General features: G+C 37.2%; 1 protein-coding gene across 7 annotated transcripts; it reads left to right on the forward strand.

The window, feature by feature from the left end:
* Window positions 1–134: 134 nt before the first annotated feature.
* LOC110374608 (ankyrin repeat domain-containing protein 11) lies at window positions 135–17,851 on the forward strand. Of its 7 annotated transcripts, none has more exons than XM_064034926.1 (16): window positions 135–218; window positions 1,411–1,567; window positions 1,644–1,799; window positions 2,538–2,795; window positions 11,693–11,878; window positions 12,514–12,700; window positions 12,940–13,120; window positions 13,248–13,464; window positions 13,584–13,729; window positions 13,893–14,045; window positions 14,169–14,220; window positions 14,476–14,642; window positions 14,718–14,902; window positions 14,975–15,083; window positions 15,285–15,446; window positions 15,551–17,851. In XM_064034926.1, the coding sequence occupies exons 1-16, from the start codon at window positions 150–152 to the stop codon at window positions 15,722–15,724; spliced, it is 2,559 nt and encodes an 852-aa protein (XP_063890996.1). In that variant the 5' UTR covers window positions 135–149; the 3' UTR covers window positions 15,725–17,851. The 7 variants fall into 7 exon arrangements, with proteins under 7 accessions (XP_063890996.1, XP_049695742.1, XP_063891010.1 ...); XM_049839785.2 differs by having other exon boundaries at window positions 13,593–13,729; XM_064034937.1 differs by lacking the exon at window positions 135–218 and adding an exon at window positions 1,092–1,300.
* Window positions 17,852–19,311: the final 1,460 nt, after the last annotated feature.

A 19,311-nucleotide genomic window follows, 5' to 3' on the forward strand; every position in this document is an offset into this window, starting at 1 on the left:
ATAATTTTGGATGTAAAAGTATATTGAATTAAGTGGATATCGAAATAAATATGTTGATGAAAATGAATTTCAGGTGAAGATGTTGCAGACTCAAACTCAGATGTGTCACACACTACAGCATTTATACATTAGTACACTATCAACAAAACATGCCTAAATCTCGAAAGAATCCGGAGCAGGCTGCGAAGAAACCAGGAAGAAAGAAAAGTGATGGAAATGTAAGCGTTTTTCTCTAAATCTAGACAATTTATCTCCCACATCAATCTAAAACTTGGCCAATCTTTTAACTATTTCAAAACTATTTCTAACGACCAAATTCTTGTGTCGCCTTTATCTCATTGGTGTAGTGATAGTAAGCGCGACTGCTACGACTGAAGTCTCGGGTTCGATTCCCAGGTCGGGCCGAAACCTATTAGTGGGTTATATAAACATTTACAAAGCAGCCCGGAGTCTGGAAGTTGGTGATTGATTCACCCATACATCGGAGAGCACGTTAATGTTGGTCTAGTAGAGCCTGGGGCCCGATTGTCCTAAGTTTACTCAAGCGACATTCAATTCACATTTGACTGAGATCCAATCAAATCACGACTCAATTACGACACGGTACGAGACAGTAGTTCTTAAGATTAGCTCGTTCAAGCATACATACAAACAAAAAAACTTTTCATATTATAATATTAATAAAGTATTAAAAGATTTCAGTTGCACATACAAAAAATTGGCGAACGATTCAACTATGACGAACAAGGGGCATGAAACTCCATAATTACACTTAAGTAAAATTAGTAAAATCGCGCCCTTAGTTCGTAATGAAAATAATATATTAGCCAGCCCATTTTATGGCGAAAGCTAGGCTTCCATTTTAAGCGAATGCAGCTAAGTTTAAATGATTTAACGCGATACCCTTAGTAAGATGGATTGACAGGCTTTCCGACTCTATAATTATACATATCGATCCCTAAAAAGTTTTGATAAACATAATTTCTTTACTGTTTTGAGATAAATAAATAGAAATCGACTACAGTTTATAAGACGAAGCTGCCATAGACAATATTGTATTCACAACAATAATTTTCACGTCTTTAGGACTTAGGATTGTCGCTATGTATGTCTATGTGAATGTCTGTTGTACGATCCAGCCAGTGATTATGATGATTACCTTTTAGCTGAAATAATTGAATTTTGGGAAATTGTAAAATGCTTAATTTTATCATTTCTTTTATTTCTTCTGTGAAAATGTGTGACAAGTTTATGATGATGTTTTAAATGCGTTAGACTTACCTCTGGCGCCATAAGTAAGGTAATTGTCGTTTCACATCTAGATCTATGATATTGGCGCGATAGTGGGTCCGAAATTTTATCGAAGTGTATTCAACTGCGCAGTGTCGAATAATGTTGTTGTGTGTTCAGAGAACTGGTTATGCCCGAAGCATGCCATCGACGTCGCGGTCGAGGGGCTCCGGGCGCGGGCCGGACGGCGCGCCACGGGCCCAAGTCATAGCGCCCATGTCGGAGCGGCAACAACTTGCGCTAGTGATGCAGATCTCATCACAAGATGCCCCTCCAGGTATGTTATTGAGTATGTTGTGATGTTTCTAAATATTGACCTGGTAGATGTGACTTCCCGCCATTTTCGTGTTCAGCCGCTCCGACCCCGGCCGAAGAAAGAAAGCGAACTAGGCAGCAGCGCAACGAGCGCGGTGAGACCCCCCTGCATGTGGCAGCTATCAGAGGTGACCACGACCAAGTGAAGAAGTTGCTCGACCAGGGACAAGATCCCGATGTGCCTGACTTTGCTGGTAACATTACTTTCCTCTATCTGCCAATGTTCTATTAGTTTCCTCCATTTTATACATGTTTCTACTTTATTGCTTCCAATTACTAGTATGAAATTTATTTGCTTACATCTATGAAATCAAGGAATACATGTTTGAGACTGTTTGATGTTGAATTTTCGAAGTCAATGTTTGTTGTCATATTCACTCACATTGTATTGATGTTTTAGTTCATTATTTTGTTCACATACACATAGAGACATAAACAATAAACTTTAATTAAGTTCAAGCTAAACAGAAAACAAGTAAATCGTATTACAAGATACAATAAATATGAAATTGTTTATAGTGTAAGCTTGAATTTAACTATGTTGTGATGAATCCTCCCCTTGCACAAGCATGATTAGTTTGTATGGGGTGGTTAACAAGTAATCTAGAAAGTCAACTCAAATTAAACAGAACCAATTTTAACAGCTGTAAAAACAAATGAAAAGGATCTTAGCCAAACTAATATTCAGGCAAAATATATTTAAGTTGTTTTTATTAATTTTTTTTTGTTTTGAGATAAAGTGATTTAATTTCATAGCTGTGAAAAATCATTCTGCAGATTATTCATATTATAAATTATGTTAGTGAGTGTGATCAATACAAGTCTACAGGTAGCAAAAGTTATAGCAAGATTATGAACATTTCATCATCAAAAGGATTTAGCTTATTTGGCTTGAACAAATTAATAATACTAAATAAAATTTTAAATCATAGGGTGGACCCCACTTCATGAAGCGTGCAGCTATGGGTGGTATCAAGTTGTAGTGGTACTTGTAAATGGTGGTGCTAATGTCAATGCAAAGGGTTTAGATGATGATACTCCTTTACATGATGCCACAACTTCTGGCAATCTCAAAATGGTAAAATTACTCATTGAACATGGAGCCGATCCATTTGTCAAGAACACCAAGGGGAAAATGCCATCAGATTATGCTGCACCGCACATCTTTGAATATCTGCAGTCTTTGAAAGGTATGTTTTCCTAATTCCAACTATTTTTTTTAAAATTAGATTGTCTAGTATGAATTAACATGTTTTAACAGTATTATAAGTACTAAGCAGTGAATATAGGATACCTAACTGATGAGTTATTTTAAAGTGTAAGGAAAATATTTAGTAATAATTATGAAATAATACTCATATCATGTTAGCAAGATACCGTACATTACAAATTAGTTACGTTTGAGACTTGTTTTTTTTTTCTGGCTTGTATGATACTGTAACAATAATGCATTTCAATTTGTACTTGACAATCTAGAAATATGAATTTGCTTTTTTAGGGACTTGTTAACACAATTAAAAAGAAATAATATACTTAAAATATTTCAAGGGTAAATAATATGGCCAACTCATACTACATATTTTACATAATTTAATAATATTTAAATTTAATTCAAGAACTAGTCATGCTTGTCTCAAACACACTAAATGTCTGCTTCATATAATTAGTAAGTTCGATGACACTCTTACTCTGCTGACTGTACTTCTGATAATTAATGTCATAACTGTTGTATGTCTGTAGAATTGGCATGCCAATAATGTTATTACAGCTCATCCTAGTAGAATATTTGTGTAGTGAGGAAGTATCAAACATTTGTTTGATAATTTCTGCCTTCTTGCTGTTGCATGTTGATTGTTATAATTATGTAGATTATCGCGTAGACACGATTTGATTAGGTTATTGAAACAATAGAAGTTGATGTTTTCACTAAAGGTAAGTTTTAGAGTATGGTCTGAATTTATTTAACAACACCATGAAGAACGAATATTATAAATTCAATTCAACTGCGTTGTGAATGTGCATGAGCATTCAAAGGACATTTCAATTTTGCAACTGTTCTTAATAAACAAGCGATGACCAAAGTAGAGGTAGTTAAAAATTCAAACAATAACAAAAAAAAACATGAAAATAACTGAAGAAATCAAATACCTGTTAATAATTAAATTGCCCAACAAATAAGTTACCAAAAAGGTATTCAAAATAATTATAAAAAAAGTAAACATAATAATCTTAGAAATCGAAATAGGTATTGCATAATAATTTTGAATACATTTGCTTTCGTTTTCTATAATGCCATAATTTATACTGGCATTGTGAATAAATATGATGGATTTGACTTATAATTTATTTCTGAAATATGCTTTTAGACCTCATAAATTTTCACATTTTCATCTTTTAATATTTGATACGCTTCCAAAATCATCATGTTACTAAAACAACTCTGGCAAATAGCTGGTCAATGTAACAAATCTTGTAACTTTTTTGCCCGACTGCGACAGAATAATGCTTCAGTATGTTTTTGAGTACTTGTATGTACCTATGTTTGTTCATTTGTCACACAGCTAAGAGCTTAAACGAAAGAGTATTTTAGACTGAAATTGGTATTCATATTCCCAAGTATTGGGGTCGGCCGGGGGCTCAATTCTGCTAATTTTACTTTAGGGACGTACAATTGATATCCATCTGAGATTCAATGGTTTTCTGTATGAGAATAAAAATATAGTTCCCTAGAAAGTGATAGATGGCGTTGTACCTAGCGATTATTTTTGTTCTTTTCCTAGCTGATGCCTAGATGGCACTGATCTTGGTACATTACGGGAAGGAACCGAGATTCATATCTCATCAACGTCTAAAAATTTTGAGGCCGTACAACGAAACGTACTTGTCAACAACAATTTAAAAAAGAAAAAAGAAGTCAGTCAGATTATTATCCGAATGTCCCGAGAGATTGTCCAGAAATCTGACTTTCTTGAACCAAGCCACTTCATGGACTCTCATTTGAATAGTTGTAAGTGTTGCCATTCAATGACAGCCGGGAGCTACAGTTTAACGATGAGCTATTGTAAAAACGTATTTATCATTTTCTGTGATTCAATTTTCAATTTTCAATTTTCTGTGAATCATAGTGTCTACAACTGATTTACGACTGTAGAGCAGACTGATACAGAATTTATTGATATCCAATCGACACATATCCCTACTAATAACATAAATGCGAAAGTAACTCTGTCTGTCTGTCTCGCTTTCACGTCTAAACCACTGAACTTATTTTGATAAAAGGTACAGAGATAGAGTTGACCTTGAGAAAGAACAGGGTAGTTTTTAATGTTTTTATCCCGGACTTTTGAAGAGTTCTCTTGGAAACGCGATACAGCCGAACTCGACGCAGGCGAAGCCGCGGGCGCAAACTAGTGTAATTAAATCATCAGAATTGAGCCCCAGCTTAACCCGATACAGCTGAGTACCAGTGTTTTACAAGGAGCGACTACCTATCTGACCTCCTCGATCTAGTTACCCGGGCACCCACTTACACAATACGCTACCTGCAAATAAACATAATATTTACACATACTATTACTAGGTATGATACAAATAATATCTACTTAAAAGACAATTGGGGTAAACGAGTTCTAGAGTGGAGACCGCGCCTCGGCAAACGTAGTGTAGGACGTCCTCAGGCACGGTGGAGTGATGACTTGCGCAAGACGGCTGGCAGAAGCTGGATGCGAGCAGCCGAAAATAGATCTCAGTGGCGTGCACTTGGAGAGGCCTATGTCCAGCAGTGGACTGCGATAGGCTGATGATGAGATGATGATGAAAAGACAATTTATCTTTTCAACTGCGTAATTTATTCAGATTAAGTTTGGTACATCATCAGCCTATCGCAGTCCACTGCTGGACATAGGCCTCTCCAAGTGCACGCCACTGAGATCGATTTTCGGCTTCTCGCATCCAGCGTCTTGCGAAGTCATCACGTGCCTGACTACCGAATCTAGAACTCGTTTACCCCAACGGTTATCGGTTCTTCGGCTAATATGGCCAGCCCACTGCCACTTCAGCTTGCTGATTCGGTAGGCTATGTCGATGACCTTGGTTCTCTGACGGATTACCTCATTTCTGATGCGATCCCTCAGAGAAACGCCGAGCATAGCTCTTTCCATAGCCCGCTGAGCGACTTTAAACTTGTGGACCAGCCGTACCGTCAGTGTCCACGTTTCGGCTCCGTAAGTCATGACAGGTAGGACGCACTGATTGAAGACTTTTGTCTTTAGGCACTGTGGAATCGACGATGTTAGGACTCGACGTAGCTTCCCAAATGCAGCCCAACCCAACTGAATTCTCCTATTCACCTCGTCCTCAAAGTTGTTTCTACCTAACTGCAATGTCTGCCCGAGGTATACATATTTCCGAACAACTTCGAGAACGGCGCCGTGTATCGCAATCGGTTCCGGTAGAACATGTTCATTGAACATGACCTTGGTTTTGTCCAAGTTCATCCGTAGGCCGATGCGTAGAGAAGATTCAGCCAGGTCGTTAAGCATCTGTTGTAGGTCCTGCAGCGTTTCCGCCATGATGACGATATCGTCAGCAAATCTCAAGTGAGAGATGTGTTCGCCATTGATGTTGATGCCGCGTCCTTTCCAGTTCAGCGTCTTGAACATATCCTCCATTGCATTAGTGAACAGTTTCGGGAAATAACATCCCCTTGTCTCACTCCTCGATGCAACGGTATGGGCCTTGTTTGCTGATTCTGTACTTGGACGGACATTGTAGCGGCTTCGTAGAGACATCTCATCACTTGAATGTATCGCCAATCTACTTGACAACGCTGCAGGGACTCCAGAATAGACCAGATTTCAACCGAGTCAAAGGCCTTCTCATAGTCCACAAATGCTAGACACAGGGGCTGATTATACTCTTCGGTCTTCTGTATAATCTGCCGCACTGTGTGGATGTGGTCTATGGTGCCGTATCCGCTCGAAACCCAGCCTGCTCCGGTGGTTGGAATTCGTCGAGTCTTCGCGCAAGTCGGTTCGTGATCACTCTTGAGAACAGCTTATAGACGTGGCTTAGGAGGAAATGGGTCGATAGTTCTTCAACTGGGTTTTGTCTCCCTTTTGAAGAACAGGACGACAACACTCCTACTCCACGCCTCTGGAGTTCTCCTTCAAACAGGACGGCATTAAAAAGCTTCTGGAGCTCCCCCAGTACGGGCTTACCTCCTGCTTTTAAAAGCTCTGTTGTAATGCCATCCTCGCCAGGGGCTTTTCCATTTTTGAGCTGTCTCAGAGCGATCTCGATCTCGCCACTGCTGACTTCTGGCAGGTCTTCGGTGAAATGGCGTGTTAATGTGGCTCTAGAATCCTCATTTCCGGGATCAGGTCGAGATGCATGCGATGCGTATAACCGGCCATAGAAATTTTCCACTTCCGAAAGGACTGCCGGCACCGAAGAAACGACTTCTCCACTTGTTGTGGTCAGCTTCGTCAAGTGGCTTCTTCCAAGAGATTGTACGAACACCTTTGACCCCCGATTCAGCTCAATTGCTCTTTCAATGGCAAGAGTATTGGAGTACCGGAGGTCGCGTCGTACGTGCTTGTTGATCTCTAAGTTTGGTAATTTCGGTCATATTTAATGGCAAGCAGTTTACAACAAGTATACTAATAACATACCTTTACGAAATTACTTTGCGCATCGGGATAAAAAGTACACCATAGGTACATGAGTATAGTACATATAGGTCTGGTGAGGCGGCACTGAAATTATGGAATAGCTAACGTCTATGCCGATGATTGATGGCAATGTTAAGAGTTTCGGTATTTTTGTGTAAAGCGGTCTATTGTTTAGATATTGTACCCACGCGGTTTAAAACATTATCAGAGCCAGATCACAACTCGTCTCCTATCACACTTTGACATTTAAAAAATACCAAATTTGGTAATAAATGCAAAAATACTCATATGAAAAATAAAGAGAAGGGTTAAAACTATCCAAAAAGTTAAATTATTACCGCGTTGAAGCTCTTAATAACTCCATAGGTGTCGGGTTACTAAACGATGGTTTCGCTGAAAGGGAGTCATGAATTCAAAACTATTCGCCAAACGTGTTTCTTAAAAAATATCAGTTAGCCAATTATTGTTATGATTTAAGCATGACAGTGGTGTGGATACCAGAAAACCTTGGAGTAGACAGGTTTATTTAATAAAATGTCCGTGGTATGAAAATCCGCTATTTGAACGCTCAGACTCATAGATCTTCAGAGGTCTACGGGGTTTCCCAAGAGGCGAGGTTATTTAAAAATCAGTGATTACGAGACCTTAAGACCTCGTGCTCACAATCTATGCGTTATTTTCAGTATTGTAGAATTTCAAGATTTTTCAAAATGTCGAAGTCTGATAGGAGCCGACTTGTGAACGGCACTGCTAACTTTAAATTAGTTTCGTCACAGCCCAAAGTATTGTAGTACTCCTCTAAATTGTGTTTATCTATACTAATATTATAAAGCTGAAGAGCTTGTTTGTTTGTTTGAACGCGCTAACCTCAGGAACTACTGGTCCGATTTGAAAAATTCTTTCAGTGATAGATAGCCCATTTATCGAGGAAGGCTATAGGCTACTTTTTATCCGGGTTCGTGCAGAGGTTTCCACGGGATGCAGGTGAAACCGCTGGCAGAAGCTAGTTTATGATAAAGGGATATTTTAAACCGAGTGGGTACAATATCTAAACAATAGAACGCTTTACACAAAAATACCGAAACTCTTAACATTGCCATCAATCATCAGCATAGACCATTTAGAGCAGGTGAAAATTTTATCAAATACGCATAGTTTTTCAAAAATGTTTTGATTTAACAGGAAGGTACATTAATCATTAATTTAAACTGCATTTTCAGTTTTCTGAAAATAAAATCAAAAACTTTTCGAAACGCCCACGAACTTTCTACCAGGAATTAGTCCAAAACAATGTTTAACCACTTTCTTAGCAAATCTACGAAATTCAAATTTCGATGCTAGTAACATACTTCAGTCATTAAAACCCTTTGAAATGCACGTGAAGTCCTAAAAAACCAAGATTTCGCATAGGTGCCCGTTTTTTCTGCAAAAGAGTGTATTTCGTTCCATTCGCATTTCCCTGAACTCTTTTTGGTCACATTTACACAGTTCTGCTTTTATAAGCTGCGTAATGTGTCTTAATACGGTACAACTCACTTTAACATTGTACGACAGTCTTAAATGCACGATACGACAGTACTAAATACGACAGAACAGCTATAAACAGGGATCTACATACCGTTTTTTTCATTTAAAAACCTTTAATACACAGCACTTTTTCACATTTTTTGGTGAGTTTTCCCCATTGATTTATTAAAGAATTATGTAATACTAGCGACCCGCTGCGGCTTCGCACGGGTGCAAATCTCATACTAATTACACTACCGAAAATAAAAAATGTTATACTTATAAACATTCCTCTTCTATAACTCTAAAAAAAGTGCATCAAAATCCAGTGCGTAAAAAAAGTTTTAAAAATTTAAGCATACATAGGGATATAGGGACAGAGAAACCAATTTGATTGATACTAAGTAGCTATTACCATACCTATACCATTACATTTATTAATATTATACCGATGATAAATTAAATTAATGATTTAACGATTCAAAGTAGAGGACATAAATTGATTTCGTCGTCATAGACTTGTTACCCAAAACGATGTGTATCTAATGCTAAATTGCTAAAAGTGCTACAATACTTGGGCTGTTTTACCCACTGTCCCAATGCGTATATAGTGCCGTGTCGCTCCGTACATAACCGCATTACCGCACTGAAGGAATGTTGTCGAAGCCGCACTACAGTCTAATGGCAGGTGCACAGATTAGTGCAGTTCAGTGAGATACAATGAGCGGTCGGATCGCGTAACCCAGTATGTAGTACATTTTTATGAATATCTATCATTGAACATATTTACTTGTAACATTACAATTGTTTATATTTAAATATTGCGCGAATTGAAACGTTTCGAAAGTGTAACCACATGAAGTTCCTGCGTTCCAACGAATGCGAAAGTACCAAATCGGGCCGCTAGATGTCGCATGAATGATTTATACTCTATTCGAGCAAACATAAAATATGACATAAGCATTTAATTTAAAATAATCAGTTGAGGAACATGAATACAAATATTTATTTTTAATTACGTCGCTGATTTTATACAAAAATAACTTTTAATCGTTCTTTCTCTACTTTACTCAAAATTTTATTCGTGTAAAGGAGCGATTTGGGGCGTGTTGCTTGGGTCGTCGAATGATGGCCGATCCTTGACGCCAACTTCGTGGCGGTCTTGTAGACCGATTTAGCATAAGTTTTTATTGTGGAAAATTTCAGTTTACGGACGCGTATAAAGTCTTCAAACTGTCGGACTACGTGAAATGCAAAGGAGGACGCTCTCGCACAACAAAGGGGAGTTGACGTTTACTCATTATTCGCAATAGAGAGTTTAGCTAATATCATGATGCACGCCGCACATCATCCGCGATCGTGCTGTGACCCCTGCCTAAACTCATGTTGATGATCTGATTGACGTGACATTATGATTACCGTAAAAAACACTATTATGGATTCTCAGATTAACAGTGTATACCAGACGTAATACATTTTTAAACCATAGTAAATATACTGCAGGGACGCTGAGGTAATTACGTTTCGAGGACTCGTCATTACTAAAAAAAAATTGCATTTCTGTGTAATAAATTGTAGGTAAGTGAGTTAGTTTCCCTACAATTTGAGCGTAATTCATGTACAAAAAAGTAAGCAATACATGACTTAAAATCTGTGACATCAGTGTTTCATTGTCTTATCGACTTCTAATGAATGTATTTAGTTTAAAGTAAATGTTTTATTTATTCCTTCCATGGAACCAAAGCCCCATTGATGGCAGTATTCAAAATCATTGTATTAAATGTATAATTATGACAATATGTTTGAGTAATAAAACTTACACTATAAAAAAATCTACACAACTTTCATTTACTATGAATTAATGATTTAATAAAGTACTTTAGACAAGTTAGGGTTCATGAGATATCCCTGGCACTTATAACATTATATCACACTTAAACTAATTGCATATATATCCTTTGTATCATAAATAACAAAATATTATACATACATGTAGTTATATCTGTAACATAGACCATAACTTACTTTGCTGATAACATAATAACCTTAATTTAAACTTAACCTTCAAAACATTTAAACTGTTATGTTTGTCATTTATGTTAATTGAAATATATATTAGTGCCACCTAACATTATCACTTTAAATAAATTTCTATACATATCATCATAATATAAAAAAGATAGTGATCATCTTATAAATATAGTGCAAGTGATGATATAGGTATTCCAACTGAATATATGACAGGGAGATAAAAAGCATTTTTAATTATTCTGTAGATTCTCATAATTGGTTGATAAACACATAAGCCTAAAAGTTGAAAGTATTTTACCAGCCTATAAGTTGAAAGTATTTTTTCAGTCTTAGAGTATGACAAAATTATTAAGTAAATTTTGTTAATAAAAAAGAGGTTTTTTCTACTCTGTTCACCTAAATGATAATTTAAACAACAATAGATACAAAGTGAATTTTATAAAACATTTTATTGATATGACATTTCTGAATCAACGCTTCATCCCTATGTTTCAGGTGTTTTTCTGTATTAAATGGAAAAAAAAACTGTACCCATGGGTGCACAGAAGGCACTTTTTAAACACTTAGTTCAACCAGGTGAACAGAGTAGAAACATAACCATAATAATAAATGTGTCATTACAATTCAAGAGAGCCGTTTTGGAAACTCCTGGACTCGATGTATAGTCCTGATTGGCAAAGACAAAAACTCGATTCACTTCATGATTGCATAAAATTATTTAATGCTCTACATAATAAAAGATATACAACAAAATATCATGGTATTCAGTGAACATAATAAAAATTTATTAATTTGATATTTCAAAAAGATGCATTTGTATATAGCTTTTACAGGAAATGGTTCCTATTTATGTGGAACACGTTGGTTTATGTAAACAGATAATAACGCGAGAGCAACACACGTCAGTCGGGCAAGGGATGACAGCATCAAAAAAGGTTGCAATGCCAGTGGTAACAGCGATTGCAGTAAGCGGAACAACATGGAGACCCTAGCCCAGGGGGAACATTTCGATGGCAAGGACGTCACCACACAGGAAAAAGGGGGTGCCGCCGAGACCAGAGACGGTTAGAGGCATAAAAAACAAAATACGTATTTTGAACGCTTCGAAACCTGATGCGAGAACACGCGGCCTGACCAAGACGTGGCTATGACTTACTGGGCTCTAGCAATGTCAATTAAATAATTCATTTTATAAACAGTACCTAAACTTGAAACTTTGTACAGTTGTTCTTGTGTCATTCAGATATAAAAAATATGGACTGTCTACCTGTATTTAAGTTTGTATGTATGTCTGTTTAAAACTGTTTGGAATGAACATGACTGTAATATAGTCATAATGTTGTGTAGTCAAGTCCCATAAATCAACTCAGGTAAAAGAACAAACTGTATGCAAGAATTCATATAAATAAATACTTATTTTAAATCACCACAACCTATACACATAGCTCACATATAGGCAGGCAATTTTTATCTGTATTACTTTTATACCACATAATTCTTCATGGGATAATATTAATTTAATAACAATATTTAAAGAATAAACTTCACTCTTTTAGAAGTTCTTTTTTTTCTTCACACTGTTTTCTCAGCCCCTTAAGTTTAAAATAAGAAATTCAACAATCGAGAATTTAACAAGGTGAAGAACATAACAATTGCCTTGATACAATCGTGGTTTCAATAACCATTATGTTGTTTTCAGATGGTACACAGCTAAGTAGCGGGGTGGTATCATCGACTCAGGACGACTGCAACAAGAGGCAGCATGAGGACACTGCAGATAATGAAACAACAGAAGATGATGTTTCAAAAAGAAAGAAACGAAAGGACAATGACGAGAAGGAGCCGATGGGAAAACCGGCTCCGGTAGCGCGCGGAGGTCCCGGACGGTACAGTACACCTTTATTTTGTTATCTACAAGTATTACAGATTACCTCATAAGTCTACATTTCTTAAGCTAGCTGTTTGACGCCTCACGCACTCGCAGTAGGTTTTTTTATTTTCTCTAAACATTCGTCAGTTTCGTACAATCAAAGCTCCTCAATAAGATCTTTATAACCAAATGTAAAATAAACTTCAAGAATGCAAAGTTATTTAGAGCGAACTGTACATTATTACGATCTTTCAGCGTTCTCACGGGCGGTAAACCACCGGGGCCAGCAAGTAAAACTGGTGCTGTACCACTGGGTAAAAGTGGTGGCGGTCAAAATGTGAGCAAGGGTGGCGCAGGGTCCTCCGGGAAAGGAAATATGCAGGCGCAGGGGAAGGGCGGTGGAGGTTCTAAAGCTAACTCACAAGGATCACATCAGGTAAATATTATTACACAAAATCGATAAAAAGACTACTTTTTCACCCTTGTTATCTTAAACATATACGTTTAAGAACAACCCCATTTGTTACTTATTCTATCTAATACAAATACAATGATTTGATTAGGGCAAATCTGGCGGAGGCAAGGGTGGCTCCTTGCAACTAGGCAAACAGGATAGGAAGAGTCCAGTCGCTAGTCCCAAGCCTAATCAAAACAAGGACAGCAATGATGGGGACGATGAGCCAAAAGCGCACGAAGCAGCGCCCAAAGTGCCGCCGCTTAAGATAGTTATACCGGGCGGCGCGGGCGGCTCCGGGAACAGAAACGAACAAGAAGGCGAGGGTAAGACTCAATTATTTTGTTACTGAAAGAAAACAGTAAAAATTAAACATTCTTATGTATTCAGTTGAATCTTAAAGCAATATCTGCTTAGCATATTCCTGTTAACTAATTTTCTTTAGGTAGTACAGGTCAAAGGGGTAGTGGCAAGGGTCGCGGCAACTCATCCACGCTGCCTTACGTCATACCTTGTACGAGTACCGACACGGGCCAGACTTCCGATAGCTCTGACGGTACATCCGATGACAAGAGGGGGGAAGGCGGAAAGGTAACCAACTCCTATCATTTAAAACATTCCTCACTTAAACAGACATACGTGTGCTAGTGTTCCAGAATGCAAAGCCTCCTCTTAATTTTAACTATAATGTTATGATTATAATTAATACCTGAACTAACATAAATATGCTCATAAACCTACTTTTCGTCCGAAGGCTGGACAGAGAGTCCTCCGTTCTCATAGGACGAATGACGGGGATAAAGATAAGGAGAGGACGTCCCCTCAGACAGGGAATGACAGCCGCTCCGGGGCGGGACAAGCTCAAGCTAACTTGAATTCCAATAAAAGTCCTACACCTTCGGGCTCTGTAAGTACATGAGTAGTTCAACTTTTTAACAATAGTGTTTAATTTAACTCACACGGTCCTTTTGAAAATATAAATGCTTTTGCAAGAAATTTACATTTTATATTATTACTTTCTTTCTTTAAGGGCCAAGATCATGACCACACAGTATCTTCATCAAATTCTGGAAGATCTGAAGGTAAGTGTAAAAGTTACGTATTAGTTTGCTTCTGATGTAATTTTTAGTAACATGGCCAGGGTGGCCCCCGTAGCTACCCGCTGAACTATTGAGAACTGAATATTTTTTTCAAAACATGATGTTGTCCTTGTTCATTTAGGCTTAAATATGTTCAGTGATTTGTCGTGAATTGGTCCTCAGTATTAAAATATGCGCACGCAGTAAATTTTATTGCAGATTGTTGTCATTGGATAATAATTATTTTATTCATTACAGCTAATGCAGGTCACGTGGAGCTGCATCCAAGAAAAAGAAAAATTAAAGCTTCAAAAGATGGACATTCTCGCGATCAATCAAAGAATGAACCAACCCACGAATCAGCTGCGAGCCATAATATAACACATTCGAACCCTTATCAAATGTACATTCATATACGAAAGCAGGTTAGATTTCATTCCAAATGTTACTTAATAAATTTGCTTTAGTCGATACCTAATAACACGAAGTATTGTCTACAGATTGATCGTCGCCAAAGAAGCTTATTTCCCGTAAAACCCAAACCTCCAAAAGATTTTAATAAATATTTAATGAATCGCTGCACCTACACACTTCAGGGTAATGTGAACCCTGATCCTCAGGTGGAAATACCACATAACCTACCCACCCAAATGATAAATGAATTCATGGCTCAAGAAAAAGAAAGGTATGCTAATACTTACTATAGTCCTGTGTACATTTTATATTAATATTGCTGATCTAATTTTTCTATGTACAGAACAAGATTGCGGATACAACATCTGGTAGAAAAAGAGAAGCTTGTGTTGGCCGTCGAACAAGAGATATTACGCGTTCACGGGCGCGCCGAACGCGCTGTAGCTAACCAGGTTTGTGAAAAACCTATAAAGTATAGTGTGTATACAGTAAATTAGAATTTGCGGGTTCTACCATCCCAGTTTCAGTTTATATGCAGTACTAGACTACTGGATTATCAGAAATAACCACTTACAAATAATCTTATTTGATGCATGATGTTACACGCTGGCCAAAGCCCCTTCAAAACTATATACATATTTTTTTTTCAACAGTCTCTTCCTTTCTCTGTGTGCACGATACTTCGAGACAAAGAGGTCTACAATGTATTGGCCCCAGAGCAGGAAGAGAAACGCAACGCGCAGCGCTCCCGGTGTAACGGAAGACAAATTAACTCTTGGCTTCAAGAAGTCGACGATAAATGGGAAAAGATCAAGGTGATTTGATTTTAATAATTGAAATAGAACTAATGCTAACAAATGCAACTCAACTCAGACTTGAAACGAGGTACATTTTTATTACACAAAACATTAAATTACAGGAAGGAATGCTTCGGCGTCAACACACAGAGGCCCAAACTCTACACGCCGTGCAAATAATGGGATGGGAATGGAAACTAAAAGAGTGCGGCATTTGTGATTACAAAACAACGCCCAAAATTGATCCGGTACACGTGCCTCAAATTCACGTGTCGAATTTTGACTTGCCCGCTTGAATTTAAGTTCATATTGCCTGTGTTCATGTCACGCCGTCACGATCATCGTGATGGCATAAATATTAGTATGTAGTTAAGTTTTTAATCATCTACTAAAATTATAACATCGATTGGTAATAAGAATCAAGCGGAGCTACAAAATTGGATTTTAAATCTCGAAATTTATCAACATTATTGTTGAACCTTCTATTCTCCCGCGCACCACTTTCGATAACTTGTTATTTATTACTTCACTTACTTGACCATCAACAATTTATTATAGGTACACATGAATAACTTGTTAGCGAAAGATGGACGATGATCTAAATTTTTATTTTTTAAGGCTATCGCGAGGACAAAAACATTTTTATTATAAATATTTTTTTTATTGTCCTTGCCCCTAAAATATTGACGCGTGCTCATACATGCACAGAGCCTCTGGAGAAATCAAATGCTAGGCAAGTCAGTCTGCATTCGGTAATGGTGGGCTGTGCGTGTAAGAGTACCTTGACATATAACAACATTTGACATGTTACTAATTGTAAGTTTATTTGTATTATATAATTAGGTTTATATTCGTTGTATTAATTAATGACGTGTTTGTAAAATTATGTTATTATAATTATGTTTTTGATAAGGTATATTTACCTTGACTAATGTAAAAAAAAATCTGTCGCCATTAATGATTACGTGGGCGGGTAATACAATTTAAATTTAACGCTACTCTTAAGATATTCATCTGTAGGATATCCACTGCTGACCTCAGGACCTACCCCTTTGATTTCCAAAAAGCAGGCAAAACTCTTTCAGCTTTTGCCAGTCCGTAGTTTGGGTACTATTGGTTCTTGGTAGCTATATTGGCTCCACCTTAGTGTCGTGAATTCACGGCACGAGTAGAGTCGTGTATAGTTAATGCTATGTCATTACGGGTAACAAACACTGATTGATGGTTTTCTTCTCAAGGCCCAGCCTAGTTACACAATGTGTCTTAAACTTCAAGAACCGATACGTAAAAAGTTACGTTACCTTTTTATTCTCCGCGTAAATTTCTCTTATTGGAATCGCACTGTCATTTACTCTACACACTACACTAACGACATTTCGACACCATGTCCCGATTATTTATATGTTATAGGCTATGTATACAATGCCGGATTATACACATTACCCATAACATATACATATATATTTGTACAAATCTCAAAAGTTTAAAGAACCAACCTCTTAACTCAACAGAATGAGCCGAGTCATTGTTATCCATTTACTTCTGGAGACCATCATATTCAGTTGTTTCAGGGCTATTATTGATTTCCGGGTATCTTAGGGGTAGTGTATGGTCAGCTTAGCTATTGGATCTTTGGCAGAGCAGGCATTGCAGTAGCGTAGTGGGGCAAATGCCCCGGGCGGTGGAAAAAACTTTTCGCGCACATCCTTTATGGCTTTTTGTTGTCAACGGAAAACCCACCAAAAAAGTTGACGCTATCAACATCTTATCAGATTAATTGAAAAGTGTTGTGTGAATCGCAAGCCTAAGGCTCTCAAAAACCCATTTTTTTATATCTTTTTATCCACGGAATCGATGTGGTCTAAAATTTAATTCTGGAGGAAAGCAATTAGGTAGCAACTCTGGGTGAAAAAAAACTCAATACTTTTGCGCCGTTTCTTCACACTGGGAAAACTCCTACGCTACGCTACTGCTACTGCATGTCACCGTTGAACGACATTTTATAGGTACTAGGCACCAGTACAGTACCTATACTCGTTGGGTTGTATATAGGAATGGGCCTATTTTAAGTTTTTTAGGAATCTTGTACTTTAGAAATCACTTGCATTGTTTATATGCAACAAAAGAAGTTAATAATTTGTAAACTAGTGTAATTAATAATTTTCAAGAGAAAATATTTATTAGTGGATTTGGGGATTCCCGTTCCATTTAGTTATATCGCTACTTTATAAACGTTACAATACTTCGCCTTTTTCACCATATTTATATCAATTCAATATCATTTAAGAATTTATATCATTTTCAATGATAGAATTGTTATAATAATTTTGTATTCAAATATTATCATTTGACTGTATGTTAGTTTGACAAACGCATTTCATTTGACATTAAAATATGACTCCAATCAGATCTCAATTTCAAAAGTTGTGTTTATTTTATTATTCCTCAAAAAGCTTTTGCAGCTTGTAAATCGAATGAGTGATAAACGATTTAAGAATGACCAGTCTTCGGGCTGCTTTGCTTCTAAAACCCACAATGGAATTGAAGCCGAGACCCAGTGTACAGCAGTCGCAGACCGATGAGGCAAAAATAAGCGGGTTATTCCCGCTCGGTAACACCCTTTCGTCAACACTGTTGACGATCGGGAAAAAAAAGTTTCGTTCGTTCGCAGTGTCCATGAATGCAGGTTTTTATTTTTAAAATATGGAAATAAAATGTCATGGATTTTTAAAATGTTTTAATGGATTATATTAGATCTTTTAAAACACAATTAACTAGAAAATAAAAGTGGCCCTATCATGTGCATAATAACCATTTTACACTAAAATAATAAGTAGCGTTCGTCAACACTGCAACGAACGAAACTTTTTTTCCGATCGTCAACAGTGTTGATGAAAGGGTGTTACCGAGCGGGACTAACCCCATTAAATAGAAATCGAATCGCAATATGATCGCAATAGCAGTTTTAACCATATCGGGCATTCTGCTTCTATATGACCAATCGCATTCCAACGACATTCGACTGGTTTGCGATTGGTCTGCTATTTTGGTCTATATGGTAGTTTGCTCTAAGTACAATCATATTGCAATCGTAAATCATTTGCAGACAACATGATTCATTATTAAATCAGAAAAGAATAAAACGTTTATTTCAAAGAACAAATAGCGGAATGTCGGAATAGTTTTCAGTGCACATAAGATAAAACCGTTTAACTTAAAAGTTTTTTTACCGATTTTTAATCGTCAAATTACTCTTACCTGAGGAATAAATATGGCGGTTTGACATATTTTCTATATCTGCCAAAACATCAAACATTCTTCAGATAAGAATTATCTCATCAATTATCTGACGATTGAAAAATCAGCCGTAAAACATTTAAAAAATCCATGACATGTTTTATTTTTATTGCCATATTTTAAAAACAAAAACCAGCATTCATGGACACTGCGAACGAACGAAATTTTTTTTCCCGATCGTCAACAGTGTTGACGACAGGAACAAAAGGAGTTACCGAACGGGAATTACCTGAAATAATAAGTAGCGTTCGTCAAAACTGTGAACGAACGAAACTTCTTTTTCCCGATCGTCAACAGTGTTGACGAAAGGGTGTAAACCCCTAAGGAACCCCCTGGAACTACCCCTGCTGGGCAAACTTTGAGCCCAGACCCTGGCATTGTCCTTTGGCATTATGTAACCCAGGTGACAATGCAATTGATGGTGTCTCCAGCAGACCAGGGGCCTGATTCTCCTAAGTTAATAATGTCAAAATCGAATAGAAATGTAGTAAAGTATGACGCTTAAGTAAAATTAGGAGAATCGGGGCCCTGGACACATTTTAGCATTTTACCCGATTTCAAGCAAAAAGAACAGTCGTGGACATTC

The sequence above is a fragment of the Helicoverpa armigera genome, chromosome 1 (genome assembly GCF_030705265.1).
Source record: "Helicoverpa armigera isolate CAAS_96S chromosome 1, ASM3070526v1, whole genome shotgun sequence".
Lineage (NCBI taxonomy): Eukaryota > Metazoa > Arthropoda > Insecta > Lepidoptera > Noctuidae > Helicoverpa > Helicoverpa armigera.